Genomic DNA, 21,880 nt, shown 5'->3' on the forward strand with positions numbered 1-21,880 from the left:
ATTGATGGGGGAGGAGAAGAGCTTGAAGCATTGACAAGAGAGATGATGATATGCGATCACCGACAGACGCTATAAGAAAGTATATTTTTAAGAGATTAATATGGAAAAGGTAAAAAATTGATTAGGTTTAAAAAATAAAATATATTATTTAAAAAACTACAACAAATAAAATTAACATAAATTTAAATTATAAATGAATTATTTTTTAAAAAAAGAATAAAAATTATATTAAAAAATTATATTATAACCCTAGGCATAAGTCCTATGCCTTATAGAAAAGTCAGATAGATATAACTTTGAATATCTATTCAGATTTGTTATCTCTTATTAATTTATATAAAAATATTTACTTATAAAAAAACTATACCATGTTAAAAAAAAATATAGGCATTGCATAATCACTTATCAACATAAAAAATGCAAAACAATTGAAAAACATAACATTTTTTTTATAAAACAGAGGAGAATTTACTCTTTATAAAAAAACCATCATTTCCCTTAATTAAGGGTATAAAGTTACTATCAATATTCTATTTGCATAATTGTAAAGTCTTTAATGTTTAGTAATAATGGTAAATATCAAAATCATTTTATGCCTATTATATGTCATTTTAAAATATGTAAGTCAATTTATTACTCATTGTAAAAATAATTATTTTTTAATTATTTATCTTTTTTTCTTACATATAAAATAATCATATATTTTATAAATTAATATATACTTTTGTTACCCACTCCTAAAGCCCAAACATATTTTAAATTAAAAAATTTAGTGATTATAATATTTTTATTTAATCTAAATAAAATTCAGATATTTTTTAATTTTATATATATATATATATATATATATATATATATATATATATATATATATATTAGGATGCCATTTGACACTATTAACTAAAATTTGTAAATTACTTTAGGTAAATTATTCTTTATGGCATGTTGTATTTCGTTGCCCGGATGTTATGGCCCTTTTGTTAATATACTTTGCTGTTTACATGCGCCCGTCTTTAAGTTTGGCGCAAAATAGGACCGATAGCTTCATCCAATGAGATACTAGGTATATCAGAATCTATGTTTATTATATTTCTATGGATAGATAGATTAATTTGCCTGGAGATTCGCGTATAACTCAATCTAACGGCGGATGAACCAGTGCGCACCTCGAAGCAATCAAATCCTCTATACCTATTCCGTGAGAGATACAGAGGAGCGAGGCGGAGGAGGAGGAAGAGGACGAGGAAGAGAAACAGAGATTTATAGATCAGATCTTTGTTTTCTCCTCTCCCCTCCGATCTTTCGTTTTGTTGGCCGTCGTGAATCGGATTACTCTAGCTCGTTTTGTTTCCGTGGATCGATCAGATGGAGGGGATCTTCGGGAAGCTGCGGAACCTCGATGTCAATCCCAAGATCAACGAGGATTTCCACAGCCGAACGCTCTCCGGCGGCATAATCACCATCCTCTCCTCCGTCGTCATGTTCCTCCTTTTCGTCTCCGAGCTCCGTAAGTTGGATTTTCCTTATTCTTCTCTCCTGTCTTATGTTTTTCCCCTAATATTCGAGAATAAAAAAGTATGATTTGGATTGCAATTTCAAAAAGATGTGCCATGTATGAGTTCTATTTGTTGCAACTATGATTGTCAATTCCTTGTTTTTAAAGCTGATTAGGATAGAGCCTGAAATTGGAGCAATGAGAGCGAGGTGCTCAAGAAAAAAAAAATTATTTTCATTCGAAAATGTTTGAACTTTAAAATTTAAGTTGAATGGAAGAAGGAAGCATTGACTTGCTCGAGATATTGGCTAGTCTAGTCATGCATACTAGTATTTTAGATCAAATATAAGCGTCCTATTCTACAACTTTGACTATTTGAATCCATTCACCTCTGAGAGCTGAGCCAATAAACTGTAAACATGCTTCACTTATTTTTGAATTTTTTCTCTCTATTATTTCTTATTCATCTGCATTGAATTTGTAACTTGATTTATTATATCTCTTGAGTAAAATTTTATTCTTAATAATAAGATTCCAACAATCTAAGGCAAACATCTGACTATTTCAATCATTAGACATAAAAAACATTCTATATTTCCTGTCCCTACTACTTGACACAGATTATCAAGTACATAAACAACAATGGGCTCTAATTTGATGATCGCCAGAAATTAAATCCACCAATCACCATCTGTTATGAACTTACGATGTGGAAATCGAGGCATCAATTCCCACACTGATGTTCTTTGTATGTCTGGAAAAACCATTTTTCTTTCCCATCAACCACCGCGGCATCACTAGGATGTGGAAATCAGGACATTGACTTTTGCACTCATCTCTACTCAATTTAAATCCATATTGAGATTGGATAATCTACACCACCTCTGGATATCCCTTTTGCAACGTCACACACCAAATGTGGCCTTGCCCGAACCCCTTGTTGATCAAAATTAGATCTTGGCCAAGCTTTTCAGAGACACCAGTTCCACTGAACCAGCAGTCTATCAGTTCGTATATCTACCTAATATCATTGCTCATCCTTCAGCTGAGGAAGATGGAATCTTGTTGATCACCCAATCTATAATGACATACAAGGATATTCTTCTATTATGGAGGCATTTTTGAGGTTTTTTCATGGGATTCAGAAGTGTTGAAATAGCCAAGTCTTTATTGTAGATTGTTGGTTTTGGCTTGCTTCTAGGTCCATTTTCTCTAAGCTTTTTTTTTTATCTCTATGCATTATAGTTGTTGACCGATTCATGTATCTCTTGTTCAGATTAGACCAAATGAAAATTTCCATAATAATTTAATGGAATCAATATTTCTAATATGGTTCCAACAATATTCACATGGCAATTTTATATGTTTCGATTATGGATAAAACAGACGGAATTGTAGAATTCCGGATTCAGTTTGGCCAGATTTGTTGATGCTGTGTTCTTTTGGGCTTGGATTTTAAGTTGTCAACTTTTCATTTTATGGTTGCAGGATTGTATCTTGAAGCAGTTACAGAAACAAAACTTGTAGTTGATACTTCAAGAGGCGAAAGACTTCGGATCAATGTATGTGTAGCCCTAATCTAATTATGAATCAAGGCTTCTCAATGATATTTGCTGGCCAATGGTTTGACCAATTTTTCCATTATCCCTCGTGAATATTACTCATGGAAATGCAGTTTGATGTCACCTTTCCTGCCCTTTCATGTTCTATGCTCAGTCTTGATTCCATGGACATCAGCGGTGAGGAACACCTTGACATAGTATGTTTCTCGCTAGAGTTTCTCTTTTAATAGTTGTATCTCTTACGCATTATTTACTTGGTTTCAACCTTCCTATGCTTGTTAACCATAATGTAATTTTCTTTTTCCAACTTTTTCAGAGACATGATATAATTAAAAAGAGGTTAGATTCCCATGGTAATGTTATTGGTTCTAGACAAGGCGGAATTGGTTCTCCTCAGGTCAGTATTGATTTGGTTAATATTTTTCAGTAACCAAGATTTTACAGTGAACTAGCCTTGTATAATATGTTTTTCTAGCCATGTTTATGATAAGACATCATATTTTGTTTATCAAAGTTATCAATTTTCAAGATTCTATGGTATATGCTCTTCACCTTTCTTTTGTGGATTTTACTAAACTTCTAGTCAAACACTCTTAGATCTTTATTCTTTGAGAAATTACGTTATAATCTTTACACCTTCATCTTGGGGAACATACATCTTGAGAGCTCTGAAATTTTAAATTATGTAACGTTATGCTGCCATGGATCTAAATTCACATGCAAGTCTAGAGCACTTCTTATAATCTTACTATTCAGGAACTTGGTGGCCATTTTAGAAGAACCATAGACACATATGCTTTAAACAAAAAATATGTACCATAAGTCTGATTCTTATAATAATCAACATAAAAACCTGAAGTGCATAATTGAAGTTGATCACTTCTGTATTGATTAGATTCATTTCTTATGGTAGCATATATGTTGAAGTTGAATGGGGTATAATTCAGCATTGTGTTGTCATCATTACACAACATGTATGATTCATTGCCACACCTTATAACCAAAAACTCAGCAGTAGTCCTATTCAACATATAATTATGAATAATGATTCTTAACAATAGTTTACTAAGCTCAACAGTTTGTTATATTGATCTTCACACAGTAACAATTTTCTTGGATTTGGAGGCCGGTTAATTAGTGGATTGTCAATTTCACTATCTTACTGAATTTGAATGCTAAACCAATAATTTTCAAAATGATGACCATCATAGTTGTAAAAGATACCTCTAGCAAACTACTTCCGTATAAGATTTATGCTTATATGCATTGAAAAGTAATATACACTTATTTCTCTGACTTAAGCTGCTATAGAATTTTACAGACTGAACTGTACATATGTAATATACACTTTCGTTGGTGACATGGTGGTATGTAATGTTACACACAAAATCTACTGTTAATTGAGTTCCCACTATTTGTCACAGATTGAGAAGCCTTTACAGAGGCACGGTGGAAGACTTGAACATAATGAGACATATTGTGGTTCCTGCTATGGTGCAGAAACGGTATGTTTGCTGATTGGTATTTTTTTAAATTGCTTGCTGTATTTATGTTCATGGCTTCAAGACACTGTTGTTTCAATATACCATATTTCAACTCAGATAAAATACAACTATTTTATACCTTGTAAACTCAGATAATTTTTAATATAAGAAGAATTATGTGTGTGATTTAGTGACTGACTAATCAAATTTGAATTTTCTGTCTGTAGTCTGATGAAGATTGTTGCAACTCTTGTGAAGAGGTTCGTGAAGCTTATAGAAAGAAAGGTTGGGGGCTATCAGATCCGGACATGATTGACCAGGTAATAATTATATGTTCTTTATACACCCTTTTTTCCATCTCAAGAAAGTTTATTAATTTACAAATCTTTGCCCTCATCCCATCTAAGAATTTTGGTATGAAGTGGCTTCCAGATTTAAGGAAATGAGTTAATATGGTTTCACCATATTGTAAGTGTCATCTATTGTGCAATATTCAAGCTAAATAGTTTATGGAAAAGCTGCACACATGCAAGTAGTATAATATTGTAGAAACCTTAATTTTATATTGTTATGACTGTCAGACTGGAATCTATCCATTTCTTCTTCTCCTTCATGCTATTTCTTTCATTCGGTAGGAAGTAGCTTCTCTAAAGTAACCATTTTGTTTGTTTCAAACAACCTGTCATTTCAGTGATCCGTTTTACTTTCTTTTTCTCTGGAAGGCTAGTGACTCTTCAAATTTGCATGCTATTGTAGTGCAATAGAGAAGGTCTTGTTCAGCGCATCAAGGACGAAGCGGGTGAAGGGTGCAATATCTATGGCTTCTTGGAAGTCAACAAAGTGGCAGGAAATTTCCACCTGGCCCCTGGCAAAAGTTTTCGCCAATCTAATGCACATGTTCTTGACCTACTTCCATATCACATAGACAGTTTTAATGTAAGTTGTCCCATGCAATTTAAATACATTCTTATTTTTTGATCTTGCTCTTGTTTTTGTACTCGATAGTGATTACTGTCTATGTAATCTATTGGTATCCTTGTGAATTCAGATTAGCCACAAAATCAACAGATTAACTTTCGGAGAATATCTTCCAGGCATCATCAATCCTCTTGATGGGTAGCTTCCTAACTTCCTTATTTGCCAACTTGTGTTGCCGTGTTATTGCATTTTGTTCTCTTAATTCAATTTGTTCAAACAGTATGATCATTTATCTGACAACATCCACTCTTTTTTTTTGGGAAATTTCAGAGTGAGGTGGGTGCAACACACACAATATGGAATGTACCAATACTTCATCAAGGTTGATTTAACAATGCCTCTTATCTAATTCAATGCACATGAAACATCTTCATTTGTGTTAAATATGTAGCTGAGCAAATAGGATAACAATCAAGAATTTTATCAGTTGTTCAAGAAGATTCCAGAGGAATACTAATGCGTTTATTATCTTCCTATTTAGGTTGTTCCGACTGTTTACACTGACATAACTGGCCGCACTATCCAGTCCAACCAGGTTAGCTTGGTAGCAAAATTTATGTAACTTTTGACAGTGACCTCTTACAATGTTTGTTACATGTATCTGTAGTTCTCCGTTACAGAGCATTTCAGGAATGAAGATAGTGGCGGAATACAAATTGTTCCTGGGGTTCTGTTCTTTTATGACCTCTCTCCAATTAAGGTGATAATTTATGAGCATCTCTAATACTCTAACTCTTCTTCTATCTCTTCCATACTTATGTCGATTGACACTTATACGCTGACACCTTGAATGAACAATCCATATTTTTTATTGGTCACTTACAAGAATTTTAAAAAATAAACGTACCAAATACTGTTGTCTTGAAGTAGTTAATATAACCATCATTCATTTAATTGCTAATGTATCCACACATCATTGCACAAATCTGACCTGGTTGCATTTATTCTTTCATTGTTTGGCTCAATTCTTATTTTATCTAACTAATGAAACATTGTTTCATTTTACAGGTTACCTCTACAGAGCGATATATACCTTTCTTACACTTCTTGACTAATGTTTGCGCGATCGTTGGAGGTACCATTTCTTTTGTTCTTCTCAGGACCCTCGATTTTGATATCATTTGTTCTTTTCAGCACCATCCATATATACAAGGGAAATGTTTTTATCTTCCTTTCATTTCCTCTATTTTCCAAATGGATCTATGTTGGATCAAGCTTCACCCTCTCCACCATTGCTTGCTCGTTTGATCCATTAGAGTAGGAACAATCAAGAATTGCACCTGTGCCACCAGATCAAATGGAAGATATCCATGTGATCTATTGACCAGCAGAAAATTTTCTAAAAAATCAGAAAAATAAACCAAATTTGGACGAGTAAAAGTCATTTCCCTTAAAATGGTCAATTTTCAGTCTCCGTTGCATCAAAAATAAAAAGTTGGAAAATTATTTTTCAGAAAATAGGAAACGAGTGAAGGCTGATCCACATCTTCCTTCATTATCCATATCTCTTGAGCTTATTATATTAGCAATATATTCTCCCTAACGTTTAAACATGTGCACTTCACTTGCAGGCATATTCACCGTCTCGGGAATACTGGATTCATTCATATACCATGGTCAAAGAGCTGTAAAAAAGAAGATGGAGATTGGAAAGTTCAACTAGATTTCATCCATGTCGAGGCTCTTTTTTCTGCAATTGAAAGGCTTTTACGAACAATTTGCAAAGACATCAGAGTCCCATTTGATCCACCAAAAAAACTTGTTATTCAATTGTATCAGCTTCTACTTTCTTTACTTTATCTTTACCCGTGGGGGTGGGTGTAGCCGACATGAGACTCGCTTAAACCTTTCTGAAGACTTGTTCAAAGAGCAAGCTTGAGTGTGCTGGATATTGTACATGGGACTGACGGGTGAGTTGCTGTGTTCATAGAAAGAAATATTGTTTAAATTTATTTACTGTGGTTTTAATGTGTATGCCTTTCTGTCTTTTCCTTTGACTAGTACGTTTTTACAAATAAAGTTAAAAGGGTGTCCTATTCAATTTTTCCTTTTAAATATACCTTTGTTTATTCGGCCGATCCAATTGTAGGTTTTTAACCGTATCCACCTACATTTCTGACAATTTAAAGTAACTTTTATTTTTTTAAAATGGTTGAGATCATTTGAACCATCATTAGATTGCTTTCATCTCCAATTTGAATAGAATGAAGTTCTGAAAAGTTAAGGAAATAGATATTTTAAATGTAGATTTTGATAATATTCGATTTATCGATGAGGAACTAGAGTAACTTTTGATAGATGAGACATACGGAATGATCTTTAAAATTATTTATTTTTATTAAATATTTTAAGAAAATCATTCTCTTGTCCAAAGAAATATGTACAAAATGAAAATATATACATTCCAATCGGGTGACAATTATGGGTCATTGATGCAACACGTTGAGTTGAAGCGCACTCCATTGAATTTGGAGTCGAACGTTTTCAAATATAATTTTCTAAATTTTTATCGACTAATGGAGGCATTGATTGTAGTTTATTTAAATATTTAAATATTAAATTAAAAGAATGATTGGTTAAATTTATTTTTATAAAATATATTTCTTTTAATTTTAATCTAAATGCGCAATCAAAAATCACTTAACCCAATTGCTAAATTTGTTTCTAGAACAACACTGGTAAAAATTTAATGAAACAGATAAAATTTAATTGAAAATTTTAATAAATTAAATAATAAAATATTTTTATGTTCTGATATTTAAAATAACCATTATAAACTCATTCATAGAGAAGTATGATTTGTCATTGGGTTGACAAATTTTGACAATTCAAAATATTCTTTTTAGCATATAGAGTCTTTGATAAAAAAAATAATTAATTAAGTTGGGTAATCTCAAGTATGAGGTGATCGGTTTGGTCCCATGAAAATTTTCTATCGACCACTAGGGTAAATCGGGAAGTGCTCGCAGCGGGCAGCCCAGGAGCCCAATATCCTTTAATTACGTGTCCGTAGGAATATAGTCTTTGATAAAGAATACACAACTCATAACCTATCTCAATTAATGTGCTTAATTTTAAAAGAATATGAATTAATTTATTTTTAATATTATTTGATAATACTAATTTTAATATGATAAATATTGACGGACTTAAATTTATATGTAACACATTATTGATAGTTTATTTTTTCATATTTGATATGGATGTCATTCTTTAAATTTGTGTCTACAATGAATTTAAATTTTTAAAAAATCAAATTAAATCAATTAAAATTACTATTTCTTATTTGTGGTCACATTCTAGTATAATAAAACAATAAGGTGGATTTATACAATCAATGAAATGAATTTTAAAAAATTTCCACATATCAATATATTGAAATTCAATCTATAAATTATAAGAGAATTCATTTCAATATAAAGAATTTATTATGGTTATTTTATGTATAAAATACTAATAATACGATGTCGAGTTTTTTTTCATACCAATAAAATATATGTAGTAGTATTTATAAAATTTTAAAAATATTTAATGATGTAATTATATAAAATATTAAAAATAATTTATATGATACTAATATTATATAAAATATTAGAAATAATTTATATGATATTTATAAAGATTATAGTTTAAAATATAAACTAAAAGCTAATGTATCTGATTTATAAAGTATTAATAGTACTATTAATTTAAAATTCATAAAAACATAACTTTTATTAAGAGAATAAACAAAATATCCATGAGAACACTTGGGAGCATTTGATTTGTTTGCATTTTCAATTTTTATTTTTAGAAAACAACATTTTCCAATTTTTTAGAAAATAATTTTTCTACGTTTTTCATTTTCTTAAAAAAATGCTCTCTTTTTCTAGAAAACAAATGTGAAAAATGTAAATTAAACATATTTTTTATTCTCTCAGAAAATAAAAAAACAACGGGAAAAATATAAACCAATCACTCTCTTAAGTTCTAGTCAGAAATTAATAAATATTTTATGATTTTTTTTTATTCTAGTGAAACAAATTACAGAGTGAATTTTCATATTTTATAATGATAGTCATAGGAGATTCAAATTCAATAGTTGCTATAAAACAAACATTTAATTTCAAAGGTTATTGGATGAAAGATGATCTATTTTGTCTCCCAGATCTTTGAAAGCACAAACATTACTTGATAATTGAAGGAGAGTTGCAAAAAGAATATAAGGAATACAATTTTCAAATGACAAGATAAAAGAGTTTAATACCGAAAGAACTAACACTATATAGGAACGAGAAACAAAAGTGAGTAAAATGTCATTTCTTAAGACTATATATATATATATATAACACACCACGACTTTGCACGCTTGTGGGCGATTGAGTGGGATTCCGGGCTCCTCGAGTGCTTGAAATTGACTCGGGGCATTTGGAAGTGATTCATACACCTAGAATGCCGCTAAGTTGCCCACATGCACACACAATTCAGATTTAATTAGAATTGATTAATTTAAATAGATAGATTTAGTTAGATTTAATTAATTAAGTTATCTTACATTTATAGAATTCAGATTGATTAATTATATTAAGTAATTGTTGGATATAAAATTGACTAAAGATACAAGAAATCTAAATTATGTACATATAAAAATTTATATGATTTAGTATATATAAAAATTTATATGACACATAAATATAAATTTTTAATATGTATAAAAATTTATTACATATCCAAATATGTGTAGGATCGAAAAGCGCTAGAGGAGGGGGGAGGGGGGTGAATAGCGCTCGTGACTAATTCATTTTTTTTTGGAAAACTCAAAGTAAATACGCAGCAGAAAAGTAAAGACACAGAAGCAATGCTAACACTTTTGGTTACATGGTTCGGAGCCTATGTCGACTCCTACTCTAAGGCTCGCGATCGTTGATCGTTTTCAATGGGCAATCACTATATGCTTGAGAATCTTCACAAGATTAATTACAAGTATATAATTTAAGTGCAGAAAAATATACCAACAACTAAGAATGAGAAATTTCGGGCTTCAGGTTGTCGGAGCAGTGTTACGACTTCTTCGGATCATTTTTTGGACCAATGCACAGAAGAAGGATCATGATTTGTTGTTGTTCCTTGGCATCTGCTCGGACCAGCCTTATATAGGTTGTTGAAGGCACCTTCCAACTCCATGGAAGACACCTCCAACTCGGATCCTATCCCTTCCGCGTCGGAGACGATAGCTTCCACGGCCTGACTGCTTATCCACCCAAAGATGCCTTCAAGCTCCATGGAAGACGCCTTCCATCAGTTGTCCAAGACACCTTCAGCACACTTGGAAGGCGCTTTCTGCCCTGCTTCCTGCGTAGCTGCAGCCAAGGCGGCTGAGGTGTCTCCAATAGCCCCGAAGGTGCCTCAGACATTGTTCATCCAAGTCAAACACTCCCAATCCATTTCCTGCAAAATACGTTAGTCCAAGAAACCAACCATACCCCACAAAACAAAGTTAGCATAATATAGACATGAAAAATAAAGCATTTGACAGTCTTCAGACTGTCGAGTTTCTCAAAATCCTTAGGTTGAGTCGACGCCTACTGTCCCCTCGCCAAGGAATGTGCCCTCACTTACTCTTCTCAGGAGAGTTTACTTATTGCCAGATCGATCCTCCAAACCAACTGGACTTTCTGCCTAGGGTTACCACCCCCTAGGGTTTTCCATAGCCTAGGGTTACCACCCTCTAGGGTTTTCCACAACCTAGGATTACCACCTCGTAGGACCTAGTGTTACCACCCCTTAGGATTTTCCACCTGCCTAACTGCAGCTAGGACTTTCCATCACCTAGGGTTACCGACCCCTAGGACCTAGAGTTACCACCTCCTAGGATTTTCTATCTGCCTAGAATCCACTAGGTCTTTTACCTAAGAGTACTTAGGACTTTCCTGCAAGCTTATTCAAACTTGTTAGATCACAAATAACCTTAACTTTGAACCCTTTGCCATTATCAAAACCTAGGTTTGATTGTCTGATACTTCCGCACCAACAATCTCCCCCTTTTTTATTATGGAAACAAAATTCAAAGTTAAGTAAAACATAACTCAAAAAAGAAAGACAATTTGTAGAACATAAATACGCATAAGTTAAAAGGATGCAATATCAAGTGCAATTAAAAAAATGCAATATTTAGAACAACTTAATCACTTAAGTTATAGCTCCCCCTTAATCACTTAGCTTTCGCTTAAGTTAAGTACTTAACTTTCACTTTTCTTTAATTACTTAACTTTCACTTTTTTTTCCCCCTTTGCCATATATCAAAAAAATAGTTGAAATAATTTAAACCAGATTGAGTTTTTGAAAAAAAAAATGTTTAGTTAAAAATTTAAGAAAACTCATAGTTGAGTAAGAAATTTGAGAAAACTCATAGTTAAAAAGTTTAATTCCTGATAAAAGTTTTAAAAAAATGTAGCTTAAGTACTTAGCTTAAAAAGGATTGTGATAAAAGATTAGTCTTTAAACAAATTTAGATTTAGTACTTAGCGTTTTAAACAAACAATTTAGCTAAACTTAGTTTTGGAAATAATTGTTTTGAAAAACCACTTAGCTAAATTAGAAATGCTCTTTGAAAATGCTTAGCTTTTCAAAACAACTTTGTCAAGTACTTAGATTTTTGAAAAACTTTTGATAAAAAGATTTCTTGTAAAACTTTTGATAATTGTTTTGATAAAAACTTGGTTTTAAAAGAGTGTGATAAAACATTTAACCTTAAAATGAATTTCTTGTAAAAAAAAATTCTGATAAAAGCTTAGTTTAAAAAATAATTTGATCAAAACTTAGTTAAGTACTTAGCTTAAAAATAATTTTGTTTAAACACTTGGTTTAAAAACAAAATAATTTTATTTAAACACTTAGCTTAAAAATAATTTTTATTTAATCACAAGAAAAAATAAAACCTGAACTTTCTTTTTCAAAAATACTTATAATTTGAAATTTTGAAAAAGAATACTTTAACTTTCAAGGATATTTAACTTGGCTATTTTCACTCCCCCTTAATGTGAAAAACTTCTTTAAGTTTTAAAGTCCTAGAGTCCAAGCATGAGTAACAACATATTTTCAAACTTTAAATATCTTCTTTTAAACAAATGTCTAACCTTTAGCTACTAGCTATTTACCATGAGATAATAGCTTTCACTTGGTTAGTCAAATTAAGTAAGTGTTCCAGTTAGTTTGACTAAACATGGATAACTTAATTTGATTTTGATATTTACTACCCAGACTTATGTTGATGCACTGACATAAGCATTCTGAAGTCCAGGTAGTACCCTATGCATCTCACACCATTTTATGTGTTTTTATGCACAAGTAAGGTAATCCTAGTGTACTTGTGAGATGCTCTGGCTGAGACATAGGGGAACATGCTTTCTAGAGGGTAGATACCTAGGCTAAGCCCAATCTTTTGAAAATCTAAAAAAGTAGAATTTTGAAAATATTTTTCCTAGAATTTTAAAACCAAGATAAAAAAATTATAATTTTTGAAATAGGAATATTTTTGAAAGTAAACTCTATTCTACTAAGCACATCCCTATTTGTCTTCTAAGTGCACTGAACTTGACTCAAGTTTAGGTAAGGGTTTCATGAAAATATCAGCCAGGTTTGACTTGGACTCAACATAGTTAAGTACAATGTCACCCTTAGCTACATGATCCCTTAAAAAGTGATGTTTTACTTCTATGTGTTTAGTCCTTGAGTGTTAGATTAGATTTTTTGTTAAGTTAATTGAACTTATATTATCAATTAAAATTTTTGTATTTTTATATTCTAATTGATAGTCCTTTAAGGTATGCATCATCCATAATAGTTGAGATGCACATTCCCCCATGGCTATGTACTCTGTTTCAGTAGTGGATAAAGCAACATAGTGTTACTTTCTGCTTGACCAACTTACTAGACACTTACCTAGAAATTGACAGTTTTCACTTGTGTTTTTTTATCTAGTTTGCACCCGACATAGTCTGAGTCAGAATAGCCAATTAGGTCAAAGATGCTTGTCCTAGGGTACCAAAGTCCTACATTTAAGGTTCTTTTAATGTATCTAAGTATTCTTTTAACATTTGTTAGGTGTGATTCTTTTGCACAAGATTGGTACCTAGCACACATATCTACTGCAAATAGAATATTAGGTCGACTTGCAGTTAGGTATAATAGACTTCATATAGCACTTTAATAATATTTTAAGTCTACTGATTTTCCTTCTAAGTCAGAGTCAATTTTAACATTAGTTGTCGTTGGGGTATTTATATTTTTAGAATTTTCCATGCCAAATTTTCTAATTAGTTCCTTAGCATATTTTGTTTGAAAAATGTATATTCCTTCTTTGGTTTGTTTAATTTGTAAGCCTAAGAAAAAGTTAAGTTCCCCAACTAAGCTCATTTCAAATTCACTTTCCATTAATTTGGTAAATTCTTTTAGAAATTTACACTACAAGAAAATTGAGATTTTACAACACTTAAAAGACAATGCTTTTTTTAAAAAGCGTTGCCTTTTTCTTTTTAACAATGCTTTTAGTGAAAAGCGTTGTTTATTTCTTTATTTTCTTACTAATAGACAACGTTTTTTTAAAAATTGTTGTCTATTAGTGATTTTTATGGGTCAAACACAACGGTTTTTGGAAAGTGTTGTCTATTAGTATTTTTTAGTGTCTACGACAACGATTTTTAAAAAGTGTTGTCTATTATCAAGCCCACATCTAAATCTAGGATGACTAAACCGTTGGATGCAACTAAGGAGTAAAAAAACCCTTAGGGTGCGTTTGGTTCAAGTCATCATTTATAACCTTGGTTATGTGATTACTAGGTAATCACATAACCAAGGTTATAGGGAATACAACATAACCTAATATTGTTTGGTTCAATCCTAGATAATGTAATAAAAATTTGTTTGGTTGGAGGTTTTAGTGTATCACCTAATTTAACATTTACTTTAATACCCTGAATAGATATTTTTATAGTTAAATTAATTTAATATTTGATTAATGTTTTTAAAATAAAATAAATTAAATTATTAATATTAATATTTAGTTATCTTCCCCAAACTAAACTAAACGGCCAAGAATAAGGCATCAACGGATCACTTCCAATTCCAAACACAGCTTAGGAAGAGGATTTCAGCAATGGAAACAAGTAGGAAAAATCGTCGATTTCTTTTCACAAGCATTTTTGTTTTTTTGGGTAAGGTGTCGATTTCATCTCCTACAATGGAAAGATGAAAAGTGAAGAAGGCGGCGGCAGCGAGATCTGCTTCGATGAAGAAGGCGGAAGGACAACTCTGCAGCGGCAACAAGATCTGCTTCGAGATCTTCTTCTATAATATATATAGATTGCGTCGTCGGTGACAGCGAGATCTGCTTCGATGAAGAAGGCGAAGAAGGCTGATTGTGTCGGCAGCGAGATCTGCTTTGAGATCTTCTTCTATAATATATATAGATTGTGTCGGCGGCGGCAGCGAGATCTGCTTCGATGAAGAAGGCGGAGAAGTCTGTCGCCGTTGGTTCGAAGAAAACAAAGTGGGAGACGAAGCCGAAGTCTGCCGCCGCCGGTTTATCGCCGCTGCTCTAGGCTTTGCCCCAAAAAAGAAGAAAAGTGTCTAGATAAACAGCAAAGAAGGAAGGTTATATTTGAGAAAATAATTTACTTAACCCCGGAATCGTCCAAAACTTTACGATTTGGAGGTTTTTTGATTCCGGGATATAACCCCTTTTTGCTGATGTGGCAGGAATCAAATATAACTTTGGAATCATTCATCACCTAAACCAAACAAGGTTAGATAATATAACCTTAATTGGATAACCAAGGTTATGAAGAATAACTCTGAACCAAACATGCCCTTAGATTTTACTCGCACCCACCTATCTTCCCGAACCCCTCTCACAACTCCTCATCTCACACGCTAGATCTCCATCCAACTTCTCCTCTCACGCCCTCTCCTTCTAACCCCTCTCCGGCAAACCCCTCTCCCCAAACCTCTCCTCGGAACTCCTCTCCGTCAAGACCGCGGGCAAAATTTCCTCACCTTATTCCTTCACTTCTTCGTCAAATAGCAAATGCCCTAATCTCTTCGCCTCCGTCGCCTCATTCACGCTTCCTTCACACTGCCAGATCTCTTTAACCCCACCTTCGTCAAGCGGCAGATCTCGGCGCTGAAGCGATCGACCATGGTAGATCGACCCATCTCTTTGCCTTCTTCGCCCCCGACACTGAGGCGACCCCTCGTACTAGCACGATTGCCTCCCATATTCAATTGCGACTGCCACTGGTGTCTTTTGGTATGCTACTGTAACCCCAATGATTCTTTATCCTGGTACCTTTTAAGTTGTTCCTCCAAGCCTTGAAACTCCACTCTCTATTTGTTCTAGTTCACCTGTTCTTAGACTCTGAGATCAATGGAATGGAAAAGCTATAAGTTTTGTGGTTATGCTTTTGGTAGCTTCCTTGTGAGAATTTGAGACCTTTTGTGAAATTTTGAGATCTTTCTCAAGCTCCCTTCTTTGATCTTGTTTCTTTTTCCTTGTTTTAAGTAGCTTAATGTGTTTGATAATTTTCTTTTGAAAGTTCATTTAGAGAAGTGACTTATCATACATCCGAAAGAATTCAGAAAGATATTCACAAAGCATGACTAGGGCCTTTTTTGTTGTTGTTGTTGTTGTAGGTTTCATTTAGCTGGTAACGTAGGTGTTCAAAATGTGAGGTTGACAGTGATAGCATTTTAGGCCAGCAATTGATATTGTTTCATTATTGGTGTGATTGCCCTATTTTAGTCATTGTAAGAATTCCAAGTTTCAAGTAATTCCTAAGAAGTTTCTCAAATATGTTATTTGCCACTGTATATGGTTGTCTCATATTAAGAGTTGGGAAGTTGTGGGAATGGACTGTTGCTCTGTAATGAATTTGGTCAGACAAATGAACAATCTTCTCCTATACCCACTGTGTCTATTTTTATGTACAATGAAGGTCCATATCCTTTCATAGGTCACAAAAAAAAATTAGCTCCTTGTTTGGATATTTAACAATTTATTTCTTTCATTGAGCATGAGCTTGTCTGACTTTGGCAATTCCTGACTATATACTACAAGATGAAGTTCAGGCTCAGGACTTGTTGTCTCTAGTGCAGGCGGAAGGAAATGACACAGTAGAGAATTATAGCAACCCTGAAGCACCACAACAACTTCCAGTTTTGGATGAACGATTAGGTGAATCTTTTGCTGAAGAGACTATGCCATATCCAATTTCCTTGGAGACCACAAGAGAATTATAGGCTTTGTATTTTCTTTCTGAAAATTATTTGGGCAATCCTCAAATGTTCAACTTTCAGTAACTGGTATCCAATGATTATGTGATCTTGTCCACCATTCTATGTTTCTTCCTTAATACTTAAGTAGTTTTTGATTTTGTTGAACATTTGGGCTGTGTATCAATTCAATTGCTTCTATATTCTTTATGTTTTCACCTGGAATTTATTTTCTCTAGTGAAAAGGTCTTAATTTAAGCTTGTTTGAGAATAGTATTTGTTTTGGTCTCGGTTGATTCGAGATCTATTTATGTTGGAAATCTTCCTTCATCTATCTCGACTTCAGACCTTGAGCAAGTCTTTAAGAATTTTGGTAAATTGAGACCAGATGGTGTTCTTATTAGAAGCCGGAAGGTTGATTCCATTTAGCTTGTTGTACTATTTTGATTTAGTTTTATGCATCTTGATTAATTTTTAACTCAATAATACATGCAAATTTGCAGGAGTCTGATGTTTTTATGCTTTCATTGAATATCAAGATGCCATTGGTGTACAAAATGCACTTAAGGTATGTGATCTTCCTTAAGTTTATTCTCACAAGTATCAAAGTATATCAACTCTATATAGTAGTATTTTGCAGTATCCTTGCCTATTACAAGTCTAGTCTGCACCAGTATGATCACGTGTTGAAATCAGTATCTGCCTATTGAGTGTATATGCTTTTATGCAGCTTCTATATCTTTATTTCTTCTTGTTTATAAAACCAGTTTTGAGATCTGACATATTTTACCGATTATATTTGCACATAAATCTCCACTATAAAATTTCAGATCTATTTGTGTTCCAGCTCTGTAAATCTCTACATTAATATATTTGATCCACATTATTATTTACCAAGTGTTTTTTACTTCTGTAAACTATTTCTAGATTCATATCCTTGTATCTTGTTAGCATACTTTGTTTTTTTTCTTCAGAATTCTTATATTGAGGACAACTTGATTTTGCTTAAGATAAATTTAAGTTCTCATTGTATGTTGAGGATTCTCTCAAATTACATACTTCACATACTGGCTTTTCATTTTCAGGCATCTCCAATACAGTTAAATGGGAGATTGATTCATGTCGAGGGGAGAAGACCTAATAACAGTGTATCATGAGGAAGTAAGTCCCAGTTTTAGACACCTCTCTTTTGAAACTACTTAAATGCTCAAATTTGAGAAAGAATTAAATATATACATCATTGTTTTTCTTATTATAACTATGACCGGATTTTTTTTCGGATCGTATGATTTTATGTGGCCATTTTGCAAAATGTGAAATTTGCTATGTTATTCCAATTCATCCAACATGGGTATCTGTGTATAGATTCCAACATGGCAAAAACAATAATAGAAAGCAGTATGTAAAGAATGAAGTGGCTCTCTATTTACACCTTTCAGAGTCTCCAATGTATGTTTAGTATAAAATGTACCCAATGCTTGTTACTTTGATCCATGGCACACATAGTTCATGTAAGAATTCAAATGAAATATATGCTGTTGTTTTAGAACTGCATCTCCAATTATGTATTTAGGTCTAGAACTACATCTCCAATTATGCTGTTCTTTTTGCCATATTTCCATGGCGGAAACAAAGTAGCACATGTATTTTTCATTTGCTCTATTCCCTATCATCTTATGCTTAATTCTTGGCGGAAATTATTGTATGGCGTAAACTGTGACATTTGTTTTCATCTTTTACCATCAAAAATTTCTTTTGCATAATACTGATGGTATTATTTTCTGTGACAGATACACAGTGGTAGGTGTTTTGTCCCAGTCTCAAGCCGACAATCCTTTTTGATCAGTATATCTAGTAGAAGTAAGCATACAGATTGTTGTCTTCGAGGCCGGCTAGCTATTTTGTGCTTTTTTGTTTTAAATTCGAATGTCACTATCTACTTTGAAACAGAACTATTTAGTCTTTGTGTATAGTTGAATTTTCCTATAAATACTAATACTTTGTAGTTGAATTATATTGTTTTGGTATGAGTTTGAAATCATTAGCCGAGCTAATTAAATGCTATTTTATATGTCAAATTTGAATCAGAACATGGTAAAAGAAAATTAATAGTTTTGTAAATATAAAAAAATGATTTTGTAAATATATTTTTTAATTTTTTTAATTTTTTATTTTAAGAAGATAACGCTTTTAAAGTGTTACAACAACGCTTTTAAATAATGATGTTTTCGCAAAAAAGATAACGTTTTTAAAGCGTTGCAAAAGTGTTGTCTTTGCAAAAAAAAGACAACGTTTTTAAAGCGTTGCAAAAGTGTTGTCTTTGCAAAAAAACAACAACGTTTTTAAAGCGTTACAAAAATAATATCTTTGCTACAAATGACAACGTTTTTAAAGCGTTATCGTTGAGTGGACTTTTAACAATAGTGCTTTTAACAACGCTTTTTTCAAAGACATTTTCCATTAACTTGGTATTCTTGTAGTGTTAGTATTGGTTGAGCGAAAAATTATATCATCTATATAAATTTGGGCTATAAAAATGTCTTTTTCTAAGATTTTTACAAATAAACTTTGATCTATTTGACCTTGTTTAAACCCCTTAGATATTAGATAAGTTAATAAGCGTTCATACCATGCCCTAGGTACTTGTTTTAGTCTATACAAAGCTTTTTTTAACCTAAATACATGGTTTGGGTGGTCCAAATCCTCAAATCCTGGGGGTTGACTTACATACACCTCTTCCTTGATGAACCCATTTAAGAATGCAGATTTTACATCCATTTGATATAAGTTGAATCCTTTATGTGCAACATAGGCTAGTAGCATTCTTATGGATTTAAGTCTGGCTACGGTGCATATGTTTCATCATAGTCTAACTCTTCTACTTGGCTGAATTCTTTTGCTACTAGTCTAGCTTTATTTCTTACTATTTCACCCTTATCATCCAATTTATTTCTAATTACCCATTTAGTGCCAACTATGGTTTTACTTATGGGTTTAGGTACAAGTTCCCAAACTTAGTTTCTCTCAAATTGGGTTAACTCCTCTTGCATTGCTAAGATCTAGTCTGGGTCAGGTAGGGTTTCTTCTATAGTCTTGGGTTCAATTTTAGAAATAAGAGCTATTTGACTTAGATTTCTATAGAATGATCCAGTTCGTACTCCTAGGATTGGGCCACCCAAAATTTGATCAGATGGGTGATTGGAACTGATTCTTGATGGTCTTATATTAGTGTCAACAATTGGTTCTTGTGATTCACTATATTTAATTTAAAAATTTTCATCATCGTCTATGTTTCTTGTATTAATCTTTTTTGTATTTTGATTGATATTTTCATTTATTAAATTAGTTAAGTTACGTTATTTTCTTCATCAAAAATCACATTAGTTGTTTCTTCAACTTTTAGGGTATTTTTGTTATAAACTCTATAAGTCCTACTGGTTGTGGAGTACCCTAAAAAGATTCCTGGGGTTGCTTTTGATGTAAATTTTCCTAAGTAGCCCTTAGTGTTTAGAATGTGGACTTTACATCCAAACACTTTTAAATAATTTAAGTTGGGGATTTTTTTATAATATAATTCATATAGAGTTTTATTCTAAAATTTATTGATTAAAATTCTTTTTTGAATGTAGCAAGCCGTATTTATTACCTCAGCCCAGAATTGATTATTTAGGTTATATTCATTTAATATGGTTCTAGTGGCTTCTTGTAGGGTTCTATTTTTCCATTCTACTAGACCATTTTGTTGGGGGGGGGGGGGGTTTCTAAGGCATGAGTACTCATATTTGTATCCATTAATTTCACAAAATTAAGTAAATTTATGGTTTTCAAATTCCCCTCCATGATCACTTCTAATTCTTTTAATTTTAGTATCTTTTTATTTTCTATCGACTTGCTAAAGGATTTAAATATTTCATAAGTTTCATCTTTAGTTTTTAGAAATTTTACCCAAGTAAATCTTGAGTAATCATCAATTATAACTAAGCAATATTGGTTTTTGCATAGTGACTTGGCTCCATGTGAATCAAATAGGTCTAAGTGTAGGAGTTCAAGTATTGAGTTAGTTCTATTTAAGTTGGTTAACTTGTGGGTTGACTTGGTTTGTTTACCCTGTTGGCAAGTATTACAGATTGTATTTTCTATAATTTTTAATTTGGGCAAACCTCTAACTAAGCCATTTTGACTCATCTTTGAAATGAGTCTGGTATAAGTATGACCCAGTCTTCTGTGCCACAATTTAGTTTCCTCTTGTTGTGTCAGGAGACACCTTAGTGAGGAGGTTGATAGGTCAATTGTGTAGATATTTTGTTTCCTAATTCTCTTAAGTGAAATTTCAGGATTTTTGACATTTTTAATTAGACACTTAGAGTTTAAAAATGTGACTAAGTACCCAGAGTCACATAACTGACTAATGCTAAGTAAGTTAAAATTCAATTGATCAACCAATAAAATTTTTTGAATATAAAAATTGGAACTCAGTTTGATATTACCTGTTCCGATTATCTTAAGTGTTTCATCGTTGTCGAATGCAACTAACCCTAGATTTTTGAATTTTATCTTGGTGAACTTCAATCGGTCTCCAGTCATGTGTCTAGAGCATCTACTATTTAATGTCCATTGGTCCAAATTGTTATGTTCCTACACATAAAGTATTGATTTGGAACTAATTTTAAAGGATTGTAAGATAGATTGGATTAGGTTCAACCCCTTATTTTCCATCTCACCCAATCTAGGTTTTCAATCAAGTTATTCCTATGGGTGACTGTGAGATGGATTTAATTGAATTTATTAAGTTAATTAGATTTATTAAGTTAAGCTAAGTTATGAATTGGTTAGATTCATTAATGTATTTGATTAAGATTATTAATTAATTAATTTATTTAAGATTATTAATTGATTAATTTAATTAAGATTATTAATTGATTAATTTATTTGATTAATTAATTTAATTAAGATTATTAATTGATTAATTTATTTGATTATTAATTGATTAATTTAATTAAGATTATTAATTCATTAATTTATTTGATTATTAATTGATTAATTTATTTGATTATTAATTGATTAATTTGATAAAGATTATTCTAAATTTTTACATAAGTCTATCTCACCTTTTT

General features: G+C 32.1%; 1 protein-coding gene and 1 long non-coding RNA gene across 4 annotated transcripts; both read left to right on the forward strand.

The window, feature by feature from the left end:
* Nucleotides 1-1,170: 1,170 nt before the first annotated feature.
* LOC122052009 (endoplasmic reticulum-Golgi intermediate compartment protein 3-like) lies at nt 1,171-7,493 on the forward strand. The gene is made up of 13 exons (XM_042613383.1): nt 1,171-1,507; nt 2,984-3,057; nt 3,171-3,254; nt 3,374-3,454; nt 4,482-4,562; nt 4,769-4,861; nt 5,298-5,477; nt 5,590-5,657; nt 5,790-5,841; nt 6,001-6,054; nt 6,127-6,219; nt 6,528-6,594; nt 7,091-7,493. Exons 1-13 carry the CDS (start codon nt 1,366-1,368, stop codon nt 7,180-7,182), a joined length of 1,161 nt encoding a protein of 386 aa, XP_042469317.1. The 5' UTR covers nt 1,171-1,365; the 3' UTR covers nt 7,183-7,493.
* A 7,876-nt stretch (nt 7,494-15,369) lies between these two features.
* Nucleotides 15,370-18,780, forward strand: LOC122052010. 3 transcript variants are annotated; one of them, XR_006131669.1, is made up of 5 exons: nt 15,372-15,804; nt 16,650-17,180; nt 17,270-17,334; nt 17,852-17,927; nt 18,557-18,780. It is a non-coding gene; the product is annotated as an uncharacterized LOC122052010 (long non-coding RNA). The 3 variants fall into 3 exon arrangements; XR_006131670.1 differs by having other exon boundaries at nt 15,370-15,804; nt 16,645-17,334; XR_006131668.1 differs by having other exon boundaries at nt 15,371-15,804; nt 16,650-17,334.
* The last annotated feature ends 3,100 nt before the right edge of the window (nt 18,781-21,880 follow it).

This window comes from Zingiber officinale, chromosome 3A (assembly GCF_018446385.1).
Source record: "Zingiber officinale cultivar Zhangliang chromosome 3A, Zo_v1.1, whole genome shotgun sequence".
NCBI classification, from domain to species: domain Eukaryota; kingdom Viridiplantae; phylum Streptophyta; class Magnoliopsida; order Zingiberales; family Zingiberaceae; genus Zingiber; species Zingiber officinale.

Coding starts and splice junctions, on each gene's coding strand:
- LOC122052009 (XM_042613383.1), top strand. CDS start 1,366: ATGGAGGGGATCTTCGGGAAGCTGCGGAACCTCGATGTCAATCCCAAG. Junction 1,508..2,983: donor CCTTTTCGTCTCCGAGCTCC/GTAAGTTGGATT, acceptor TTATGGTTGCAG/GATTGTATCTTGAAGCAGTT. Junction 3,455..4,481: donor GCGGAATTGGTTCTCCTCAG/GTCAGTATTGAT, acceptor TATTTGTCACAG/ATTGAGAAGCCTTTACAGAG.